The following is a 12250-nucleotide window of genomic DNA, read 5'->3' as shown; positions in this document are numbered from 1 at the left end:
ACACCAGATGAAATCTGTGGCCACTCAGGGTTTAGACTAAGGACCCTGTGATGGACAAAAATGGTGGAGGTGCATCACCAATGGGCAAAACTGTCACTTCCCTCTGCTTCTGTGGTCAGTAGGAGCTATGTGTCAGGCTCAGGCAGTAGGCCAAGGGCAAGTGAACAAGCATGGTCCCAGCACCCAGAGCCAGCTGCACCAGGCCTGGGGGAGGGCCAGTGGTGTGTGTGTGTGTCTTTTATATGCATGTGCATGTTGTATGTTGTGTGCACATGTGTGCATATGTGTGTGGTGTGTGTCCTGGAGTGGCACATGGGAGGAGTCTGCAAACCTCATACATGTGTGAGGTTCTAGAGGGTAAGGAGGAGGAGGAGGAGGAGGTGCCTCTGTTCGAGGAGGACAGTGTGGGGCAGAGAGGTGGGTTGGGTGGGGTGAACTCTGTGGTGCAGGCCTACGTGGCATCTGACAATGGCCTGAAGCACGGGAACCATTTGGACCTGATTCAATCGCTGGTGTTAAAGGCTCAGGCGGGGCTGCCTTTGTACCTGGGCACAGAGTTCTGGATCCACCCATGGAAGCCCTATAAATGGGAGCCCAGGCTTCAGTGCTGGCTTCTTCCCTCTCAGCCCTGCGTCTGCTCTCCAGCCGGCCCACATCTGACACCTGCAGCCAGACATCCGTGCGCAGCTTGGGAGGCCATGGAAGCCCTCTCTGAAGAATTAGCATGTGAGCTGAGATCTAAATAATGAGGCAGCCAGACCCAGTGTTTTAATGTATGTTTTCATTGATTTTTAGAGAGAGACGAAGGGAGAGGGAGAGAGAGATAGGAACATCAATGATGAGAGAGAATCATTGATCGGCTGCCTCCTGCATACCCCCTATGGAGGATCGAGCTCGCAAACTGGGCATGTGCCCTGACCGGGAATCCAACCATGACCTCCTGGTCCATGGGTCAATGCTCAACCACTGAGCCACACTGGCCAGGAAAGACCTATTTTTTTTTTAAGCACTCCAGTCCTCAGTTGCTTTCCTCCTCCCTCTCTACCCGCAATCTTCTACTCTCTACTGGATCATTTCTTAGTGTTTATCCTAAAGAAAAAAAAAAAGCAGCAAAAGTTTCCTAGAGTCCTAGTTTCCCTCCAGCTATCACCCCATTTCTCTGTTCATGTTCACAGCCAAGCATCTTGAAAGAACAGCCCACACCTTGCCTTTGCACCTCCCTTCGGTTCCTCAGTCCCCCCACCCCCATTCTATTCTGGCTTCTAGGCCCTCACACAGACAACTCTTGTCAAGCGCACCAGTGATCTTCGTTGTGTGTCGATTCATCAATTCTCCTGGCTTTCTTGGACTCCTCTCTTCTTGGGTCTCCCTAGTCCCTGCCTTCATTCATTGGATGCTCCATCAGCTGGCCACAGACTCCTCCACTGTCCAGCCTTGAGATTCTGCAGTGTCTCCACTCAAAGGGGCTGCTTCTCTTCTTCCTGGGAGATCTCTGCCACTGCCATGTTTATATTTCTGACCCCAATATCTCTGAGGGGTCAGAGATATCCAAATATCCCCTAGCTTCACCTCTCTGTAAATGCTCCACCATTCACAAACCTGGAGGTATTTCTACATTTTTTTTCTTCCCTTCACTCCACATACTGAATTCACCTGTTAATTTTTCCTACAAAACATTTCTCAGACCCAGCCTCCTTTGTCTCCACTGCTGCCATCTGTCATCTTTACCTGTAACTATAGCAACACATCCTTTCTTGCTTGATCTCTTGTTCATCCTTTATCCATGTTGCACATGGGATCATCCTTTAAAACCTTGAATCAAATAAGATGTCTCTTCTCTGCTTAAAATCTTTCAGGGTCTTTTCATTGCACTTTGAATAAAACCCTAACATTATATACATGTTGTTTGAGATCTGGTGGGAAACATGTTTATTCATATATGCAAGCATACACATGTGTGTGTACATATTCACTCTGGCCTGATGTTCCCACACCAAGATAACCTGATAGTTAGGTTTCTGGGACTCAGCAGTGTCTGGCATACCCAGTAGCGAGGATAGAGCCTCGCCTGTAATTGGTGTTCACAAATACATGCTGAATGATAGGTTAGTGAAGGAAGTTTATTCGATATCTGACTGAGCTCTGCTGAATGGCAAGAGGTGATCAGTGTTAGCATCAGCTTTGGAGGTGATATGAAGGACATCTACTTTAAGGATAGTGCAGGCTCTGGGGCCAGGTGCCCAATGTGGAGCTCAGCTTTCTCGATTATCTGCGAAACCCTGAGTAAGTTACTTAACTTCTCTGAGCCTTAGTTTCTTGTCTATAAAACAGTGGTAATAAGATGGCCTACTTCTTGTGGTGATTGCTAGTATTGTTCATTTTTAGGACCTCAACTCTACCTGCTGCAGGAATGACTCTGCAACATTCCTGGCAGGTAGTTTTGCAATTCTCGTGATAGGGAATGCTGTCCCTGAAATCTTGAGCTACTTCTCACAAAATTCCAAGCTATTTATTGTAGGCTTGGCCTCCTTCATTAGCATGGAACTATGATAATAGTAGCTCTACGCTGAGGTAATGAAAGGATGATCTGGGACCCAATTCTAATGTGTGTGTGTGTGTGGGGGGGTTCTCCGACAGCAGCTAGATGTCCTAACATCTCAACTCAATTCTGACACTATCTACCTGGAGGTACTAATACCATTGTAATCATCTAGTTGTTAATAATAGCAAAGGAGCAGAGTGGGGAGACAGACATTATGGGCATGTTGTTTGGGCAGCTTCACCAGGAAGCTGCAACTTTGCACTCCCCAGGGAACCGCCGGCCTATCCCCTGCAGAACACTGGGGGAAGGGACCCAACAAAGGGGAGATAGATGCGTGCCCAGTAAAGTTGGGGTGACATAGGGAAGGGAAGTCACACCTGGGAGCACAAATCATTGTTCAGAGTGGATGTGGCCCCTGCAAGCGTGTGAAAATGTGAGGATACATAATCCCCTAAACAGAGTTCTCTCTCTCCTTGCTCTTGTGCTCTTAGCTCACTCTTGGCTTCCTTGCATTCGCCCATGTGTCCTCCATAGCCATGTGGACGCATGGACCCCCATGCAACGGGCTGACGGGTAGTACTGGGGAAACACAAATTAAGCCTGCCTGATGCGGCATGGGACTGTGCCGATGTGGAAAGTAAACTCTGGGCACTGGTTCTGATTTTAGCCCCGCTAAAGGCAAATGGGACTCGTCCTTGGCGGGACTGTGGGAAATGAAACGTTGGGAACTCAGGGATGTAATTCCACAAAAATAAAGCTTTGTACAACATCGCATCCTCATCCTCCCATGTGAGTCTCAGAAAAGTCTATTTCTTGGGATATTGCAAGAAACTCACCCCCACAAGCAACCAGGGGAGACGAGGACCTCTCCCCTTCCTTAACAATAGCACCAGATTGCACAGGTGAGGGATCAGTCCCACAAGATTGCCCCTTCCCTCCCACACACATTCAGATGCTAGCCGGTAGTTCAGGATTTTACTTCCTAAGTTTACTGGTTTATTATGAAAGGATATAACTCAGGAACATCCAGATGGAAGAGGTGTGTAGGGCAAGACGTGGGGATAGGGTGGGAGCTTCCATGCTCACTTCTAGCACACCACTCCCCCAGTCGCCATGTGTCCAACCTGTTCTTTTGGGTTTTATAGGGCTAGCTGCCGGCATCATACCATGTTGGGGTAGGTTTTGCGGCGAGCACATGCAGTATACGAACACCACTATACATACATTGCAGGCACAGAAAGTGGAGAATAAAGTCCACCTTGGGTTGGAGGTTTCAGTGTTAAAATGAGGGTATAATGAGAAACGTTCCCACTGACGTCACTCCTGAGGGTCCTTAAGCAGCTTCAATAGCTCTGAGGTGGTTTCAGGCCGTTTCCCTAGTCTTTACGTTGTGCCCTCTAAAAACATTCAAGCAAACACTGTTAGAGTCCCAGCAAGCCAGCAAGCATTGTAAATATTTAAGTAATGGTGTAGCCTCTCTCCAAGTTTTTGACCCTCCTGTACAACCCAGGTAGGCTAAAAACAGGGGCGAAGTGAGGACTTTCATTTCTCTTCTTTGCCAGGATTGGGATACACAACAAGAAAGTATCTTGTTGTGTATTCCAACACCCAGTTATCTGCCTTGACCTGGTATGTTTGTGGTCCCAGTGCTCTGGGGCAGATGTCTCTCAGTGATTGTCTGGCAAAGGCTCTTTTCACTACATTCAGAGCAACCTGTAAGTAATTCAAGTGCAAGGGTGGGTGGAACTTCAAAGGTTAAAAGAAAATCCAGTCCAAACTGCCTATAACCTTGGCTAGTCATTTGGCCTCTTCTTGCATACTTTCAGTGATGGTGAGCTCACTATTGGGCTGCCCACGGAAGGCCCAGTGCCTCTATGGCCAGTAGATGGGGCTGTTGAGCAGCTCCACCCAACAGCACCATCTACTGGAAGCATGGTGGTTTTGAGACTGGGGAGTTGGGGAGGTGGACAGCTTGAGGTAAGATGGCCCTGCCAGTCCGCCTGCCTCTTCCAGCCATCTCCTGTCTGTGGGAGAAAAGGAAGAGCAGGAGTGGGTGAGTCTAGATCTGTTGTCTATTGGCCTAGGGCCCCGTGGTCGGCAAACTGCGGCTCTTTGGCCCCTTGAGTGTGGCTCTTCCTAAGCCCTAGGAGTACCCTAATTAAGTTAATAACAATGTACCTACCTATACAGTTTAAGTTTGAAAAATTTGGCTCTCAAAAGAAATTTCAATCGTTGTCCTGTTGATATTTAGCTCTGTTGACTAATGAGTTTGCCGACCACTGGCTAGGTATTCTGAGGCTAGTGATGGCAGTGGGATAGAGTGGGAGGACATGGGGATATCCCCACTATACTCTGGGCCAGGACATGCCAGTTCATGCTTATTCAGGGCTAGCCTGGGCACTTGCCTATTGATCTACTGTCCCTGACCCAGCACACACACACACACACACACACACACACACACACACACACACACACACCACTGGGGCTGTGGAGGGGAGCAGGCAGTGGGCACTAAGCCTTCTGGGCTCACAGTTTTCCAGGAAGTTCTTCCTCTTCCAACCTGGGCTACAGATTCCTCCAGCGTGAGAGCCTCGTCTGCTTTCCCTCTGCTCCCACAGCACCAAGCATCATGACTATACACACGGGTACCCACTTAGGATGACTACCTTGTTCTGGGTGCTTGGGACTGTCCCAATGTTAGCATCAAAAGTCCTGCATCACCCCAGCCAGGTGGCTCAGTTGGTTGGAGTGTCATCCTGTGCACCAAAATGGTTGTGGGTTCGGTTCCCAGTCAGGGCGCGTACTCGAGGCAACCAATCAATGGAGTTTCTGTCTCACATCAACGTTTCTCTCTCTCCCTTCCTCTCTCTCTAAAATCAAAAAACATATCCTAGGGCAGTGATGGCGAACCTTTTGAGCTCTGCGTGTCAGCATTTTGAAAAACCCTAACTTAACTCTGGTGCCATGTCACATATAGAAATTTTTTGATATTTGCAACCATAGTAAAACAAAAGACTTATATTTTTTATATTTATTTTATATATTTAAATGCCATTTAACAAAGAAAAATCAACCAAAAAATGAGTTCGCGTGTCATAGGTTTGCTGTCACTGTCCTAGGGTGAAGATTTAAAACAAAGTCCTACATCCTGGAAACTCCCTTAGTCCCAGGTGAACCAGAAAGGTTGACAACCCCATCAGTAGAAGAAGCCTCCTTAGTCTTTGCCTCAGAGGGCATGCTGGTTGGCCAATTCTGAGAGTGTCTAAGACTCAGTGGTTGGTCCCCTGAAGACAGGCAAAGAACCCAGCAAGGCCCCCAGGTTGTCATCTGGGGTTCTCATGCTGGCAGGAGACCCAGGTTATTCACATACAAGCAGCTCCAGGGGGCCACAGACTCCTAGGGACCAGTGCAGCATCATGGAGCTCAGGTTGAAGTGCCCTTAGAAAATGGGCTTGACATCATGGAAGGCTTCCCAGAGGAGGTGAGTCTGAAACCTATGGGTTGGCAGACATAAGCAGGGGGAGAATCCTGGGTTGGAGAGAAGCAGATGCAGGTAGAAAGGAGATGGTGATAGGTTGTCAGGTGTCCAAGCACATGGAACAGATAAACCACTCTAGCCCAGGAGAGAAAGGAGGTCCAAAGGCAAAGACACAAAGAATAAAGGGGAGAAACATGTGCTAATCCCTGACTGGGAAGGTTGGATTTGGAAGGCGTAAGGAATTCCTGTAAAGTGCTACTCAGAGCTCAAGTGTTTAGGCCTAAAAAACATATCAAAACTCTCAAATTTGGGGAGCTACTTCCCATGACTTCCCTGCCCTCCTCCCCTCCTTTAGCTTCAAGCTGTGGTCTATACTCTGCTAGGCCCCAAGAGTTTGGTCCCCCACAGGGCCTCCCAGGAATGCTCTAGAGGCCACAATAATTTTCTCTGTCACCTGACCTCAAGGTCAGGTCTTCTGAATCTCCCTGTCCTATTAGGCTCCTCTGTCCCTGGCTCCCAATCCCGCCAAGGAGAGTTAGATGAGTAAGCTGCATCTCAGTGCCAGAGAGGTTGGAAGGGACCTTAGAGTTCACACTATTTGTTGCCCCCCCTAGTTGCATACTTCCAATTCATGGGACATGGCACCTCCAAAGACAGCTCCTGTCACCAGCACAGATCTTAGTGCCATCTTCCTCAATTTCCCCCAGTGTGTGTGTGTGTGTGTGTGTGTGTGTGTGTGTGTGTGTGTGTTTAATAATTGTCAACTATAACTTCTAACTTCTAGCATTCTTTTTGGCAATGCCCTTCTCCCTCTTTCTGAAAGGCTTCAGCATAGAAACACACAAGTCTGGCAGCTGTGTGCTTGGTCCTCGCTGTCCCCATGGCCCAGTCTGTATCATTAGGGCCCTGGCTCCAGGTGCAGCAGTGCAGGCAGGGGCTGGGTCAGAGCCCTCTGAGCTCCAGGAAAGCGTGGCGGTTCCCAGGACAGAGCTCGAAGGCCTGCTGGCTCCTTGACGTCTGCCCCCCTATCTGTAATCTGCAGGTTTGTCTCCTTCCCCTCGGCAGAGGCCTCCCTTTCAATCGTGGGTTGATCTTTCTCTGATGTGGCTGAACTCCTCCTGCTCGCCAGCCCCATGCTTCCTCTCAGTATCTGAGTGTCTGATCTTGGACTCCGATCTGTGCACATCTTCAGTGCTGAGAACAAAGCCATTTCTTGGGCTTGAGCCAAGATGGAGACGTGTCTGTGAGCCTCCTTCAGCCCCGTCAGAAACTGCGCTGCTAGGAAGGCTCTCTGGGGCTCCTTGCAGGCTGAGGCCCTGGGATGCAGCTGGCTTATTCCAAAGTGGGAAAATGGAAAACGTTCCAAACAGGGAGGCCAGAGAACTGTGATCGTCGCCCCTGGAGATGCTATGGGACTTGAGACGTACAAGAGCTGTAGGAAAGGTTTGGTGTGGCCTGTGGAAGGAAGCACTCTCTCGCTCTGTGCACGGACCCTGCCTGCCTGGTTCACTGCTCTCTCTCAGCACCCGGTGCAGATGACCAATGACCACCTGTGAGGTGGTAAACGAATGACCGAGAAGACAGTGTCTGGAAATCTTTCCTCTGTGCCACGGGCACTTCCTCATGCGAGTTAGAGCTCGTGCTGGAGTCCAGGGGGATGCCAGTTAGAATCCTGACGTCACCACTTACCGGCTGTGTGAGGCCAGGCCCGGTCCTTAGCAAAGGGGCAGCATATCAACCGCTGGCGGCTGCCGTCAGGATTCCCTTGGAATGAGCATGGAGCTCACGGCCTGGCACTGGCCATCTGCAGGCTCTGCGAGTGCCTGAGGGCTCTGTGTCTCCACTTGAGATCTTCCCCCACATCATCCCCCGGTTCTGTCTCTCTCTCACCTTGGAAATATCCAAGATTGAGAGACTCGGGCACTCCCAGTGCTGGATGGCCCACACGTTAGCCAAACAGTCCTCCACTGGGGCACACCCAGAGTGGGAAGAGGGACCCAGGAGAATGAATGAAAGTCCCATCACCCCTCAGGAGGCTGGCCCTTGACATAAGCCTTTGACACTGAGCCAGGGCACAGTGGAGGAAGTTAGCATTGGTCCTTTCCTGTGAGTCTTGCCCCTCTGTGTGCTTTCACACAACCCCAGGGCCCCCAGCCTGGTGGGCAACAGGGTGGAGGGAGGGGAACCAGGCTGCCTGGCTTTCCTAAAATCTGGTCAGATGGCCAGGCAGACAATTTTGGTCCCCAGTCTCTGTTCATCTCAGAGGTACACTTAGTCCTTACTTCTGACAGGGATGCTATGTTTGGAGGTGTCACGGATTGACTGGGGACCCGTTCTCCTAGACAACTCCCCACTCACCCCATTTTGGCCCTTTTCTCTTGAAAGTAAAGACCAGAGGAAAAGTAGGCTGTATTGGAAAGACTCCTAGACCTGAATTTGGGAGTGTGAGCAGGTCCCAGACCCTGCTGGATTTTCTCAAGTGTAAATTGTGTGCATGAGTGAGCCTATGAAGGCTGTAGGTGGGGGTGAGTGGTCCAGGTGCCCCTTAAGGAGGCCTCTTTCAGCCTTGCTGTGAGGTCTGTTTTTTATTCCTACTACAGATTCTCAAAAGAAGAAGGAGGAGGAGAACATATCATCACAGGACAGCAGGAATGTGGAATTTGTGTGGTGGGGAGGAAAGAGCAAAGAGCACACAGGTCAGATATCAGCATAGGGTCAGCTTTATTCTGTATTTTACCTTCACCAGGGAGAAGAAGGCAAAGTAGCTGGAGAGCAGACCAGCCTGCATCACACAGACACATATCACGTCAGTAAAGAATGTACATGGTGGAAATCAAGGGCCCAAAGCAGACCAGCCATGAAGCACGAATATTAACCAGGACTCCAAACGTCCCATCTCGCGTTTCCTTATTGACTGTTTGAGTTCAACCATTAAATACATGTTCCATTTTTTTTTATAAAAACACAACCAACATTCCAACATCCAATTATTTGCTGTCCTTTTTTAGAATAATGCAGTGAATAAATTAGCCAGTTTTTGATTTTGAAATACCACCAACCTCTTCTCCACACCCTGGATGGTGGTATTCAAGGACACAGTCCATCAAATTCAGTTTGTCTTGAGGCTCCAGTGAGAGGCTGATGCTCTAAAAGTGAATGCAGGCATCCTTGGCTGTTACACACTCAGGGCTGGGGGAACTTTTGCCCCAACAGAGCTGAAGTAGGCTTCTGTGGTCTCCCCTGACAGGCACACTATTCCTATATTTGAGCCCTTCTACTAAACTGCTGGGGGAAAAAAGACTTATTCACAGAGGTTGATGAAATGCAGAGAGAACTGTCTTTAGAGACACAGACCAAGTCCTGGAATACTGAAAAAGCCAGGAGACGAGAACAGGTGCACACAGAGGTACCCACAGGAGAAGGTCACCATAGCGTAAGTTGGGATTGGGTCTTCATCTGTTGGCCATCTTCTTGACCCTCGACGGCATTATAAAAGCATCTACTTTCCCTTGCCAGGGGGTAAGCACTTCTCCTGGACTTTTTGTGGGCAAACCTCCACACATTTTGCCTGAGATATCTCTTGGCATGGCTCCACACACTGAGGTGGGCATTGGTCTTGGCATGGAGGTAGGCATGGATCTTGGCATTGCTGTGGGCAGTTTTCTAGGTTTAACTCCTGGCACTGAGGAAGACACACCTCCTGAGCTTGCACTGCACACTTCTCTTGGCAGGTGTCCTGGCATGGGGGGAGGCACACCTCCTCAGCCTTTGCCTGGCACTGCTCTTGGGTCTTTTGAAGACATGGAGGAGGCACACATGGCTGCTTGCACTGCTGCTCATTAAAGGACATCTTGGGGCAATTTGCAGAACCTGAAACAAACACAGAATTTAAAATTATCTGCATTAACAGTACCAGGCTGGGACTGAGAAATGAAGGGTTGATAGAAGGAAACAGGAAGTGATGTATTGTTTACCCCAAGAACTCATTTCCCTTTTATCCTTTTCTGTTTTCTATCGCGACTTCAGCTCCCTTTGATGCCCATCTCCTAGGTAGGAATATTCTCATAGCTCTTGTCTGGATAGCAATAGCCCAGTCCTACCCAAACTCCCAGCCTTTTTTCTCCTCTTCTATTAGACGAATCTTACTGAAAACCAGGTGCAAGAGACTAGATAAATATACAGGATGGGTTGAGAGGCCCAAGAAATGGTCAACCATTTCAAAAATCAGTAGAAAGTACACACCAGCAAGAGAACAGCCTCCCAGAGACGGAGCAGCTAGAGAGAGGGCACAGATGCCCCCACTTACCTGATCTTCAACAAGACTCAACAAAGAATGTGAACTGCAGAGTCCGGCCAGATAGGGACTTTTATATAGTGCTTGGTCCAGCCTTCCACGGGCATGACTGGCCACGTGGGCTGAGGTCCTAATTGTAGAGTCACCATAACGAGCTTCCTCTGAAACTGCCCATAGTTTGAGTCACTGCTTGGGATGCCGGTTAATCAGCCTCCATTTTGGCCTCTGGGTCCCGAGCAGACCTCAGCAGGGAGGGGCTCCTCTCAGATCTTTCATTAGAAGCAGCAGCGAAAGAATGTTCATAAAACGTTATCTCGGTCAGCCCAAACTGGTTCAGGATGTGGTGAGAGATAAGATCCACCTTGCTCATCTTGTCTTCACCCGTGGGAAGACTTTATGCCTAAGGCCTGGGGTCTGTCTGGGTCAAGGGCACGTATGGTCCCTTTCAGAATGAATGTGTCTTCACTGAGCCTGGAAAGTCACACTTTCAGACCCAAGGAAGGCAGATTGTCCCAGGGCCCCAAGCTAACAAAAGACCCACAGCCTCCTAGAGCAGTGGTTGGCAAACTGCGGCTCGCGAGCCACATGCGGCTCTTTGACCCCTTGAGTGTGTCTTCCACAAAATACCATGTGCGGACGCGCACATACAGTGTGATTGAAACTTCGTGGCCCATGCGCAGAAGTCGATTTTCGGAAAGGAGATAGACAAAACAAGTATACAAGACGAGTGTGGATGGGAGAGTTGGAAGGGGTCGACCTCAGCGAATGTATCTCAATCAGATTGAGGACGTTTTTAGCAAAGGCCAGCTTAGAAGTACCCTAATTAAGTTATAACAATGTACCTACCTATATAGTTTAAGTTTAAAAAATTTGGCTCTCAAAAGAAATTTCAGTCGTTGTACTGTTGATATTTGGCTCTGTTGACTAATGAGTTTACCGACCACTGTCCTAGAGAGAATGATTTTCTTGCACAGAGGTCTTGAGGGAAATTGGAGTCATTTGTTGCTCTTGGGTGTGAAGTAAGGTGGAGGAGAAGGGAGAGGAGGGGAAAGGCAGGTAATCTTCATCTTCTCAACCTTGATTTATGACATTTCTAAGACTGGCATTACCGAGGTTTCATAGTGACCAAGAAAACAGGATAGAACAAGGTTGGTCTGCCCCCTTGCCTTCTGGAAAACCTTTGCTTAGACTACAATAAAAGCCAGGAGGATGAAAGGAAAAGTTTCAAAGCAAACACACCCAGTTTTCCCTACTGCGAAGTTTCTGTTTGAGCTGTCACTTCTATCTCGTGTGCCCTCCCTCTCTGTGTCTGTTGAAATCCAAAGTATTTGTTGAAGTCTACAACCTTCCAAGAGCTTTTCCTGGTTACTCTAAGCCAGAAATGAGTTCACCCCTTTCTGAACTTCCATAGTATCTATTATCTCTGCTATTTATATAACATTTACTATTGTTATTAGGAATTCCAGTTACTTATGTACAGAATCTTATCACTATCCTGGGTTGTAGGTTCCAGAAGGGTAGGGGCTGTGCCATAGATATAGAACGTAGAAGACAAATGATTATTGATGGAGTAACTGCATTCATTAAGGAATAAAGAAGGTGGATGTAGGAGACAACTGGGAGTAGAGGAAGATCCCATGTAATACAACATGGGAAAGGATTCAGTATGAAATAAATCTTTAGACCATAAGTGGTGGCCTTGAGCTTGTTTGCTATAGTTGACCAAATTCTAGGGACTTTAAAGATGATGATGGTCCCCATAACTTGAAGAAGTCTGTTTAGATCATTTCTTAAGAGAGATAATTGGCTAAAATCAGAAACTGCTTCAAAGGCTTATACAGTTTCTGGATGCTTGGTCCCTAAAAAGTTTTAAAAAGGTGAGTTGAGGGAGACCAGGTGAACTTTTGGCTGATAGCACCAGTATGAGCCCTTT

General features: G+C 48.4%; 1 protein-coding gene across 1 annotated transcript; it reads right to left on the bottom strand.

The window, feature by feature from the left end:
• Positions 1 to 8743: 8743 nt before the first annotated feature.
• Positions 8744 to 10367, bottom strand: PRR9 (proline rich 9). The gene is made up of 2 exons (XM_059673740.1): positions 10330 to 10367; positions 8744 to 9893 (listed from the first exon to the last, which is right to left on the bottom strand). The coding sequence occupies exon 2, from the start codon at positions 9871 to 9873 to the stop codon at positions 9523 to 9525; it is 351 nt and encodes a 116-aa protein (XP_059529723.1). The 5' UTR covers positions 9874 to 9893; positions 10330 to 10367; the 3' UTR covers positions 8744 to 9522.
• Between the last annotated feature and the right edge of the window lie 1883 nt (positions 10368 to 12250).

The sequence above is a fragment of the Myotis daubentonii genome, chromosome 18 (genome assembly GCF_963259705.1).
Source record: "Myotis daubentonii chromosome 18, mMyoDau2.1, whole genome shotgun sequence".
NCBI lineage: Eukaryota > Metazoa > Chordata > Mammalia > Chiroptera > Vespertilionidae > Myotis > Myotis daubentonii.
This window is presented reverse-complemented; position numbering and strand designations above follow the sequence as displayed.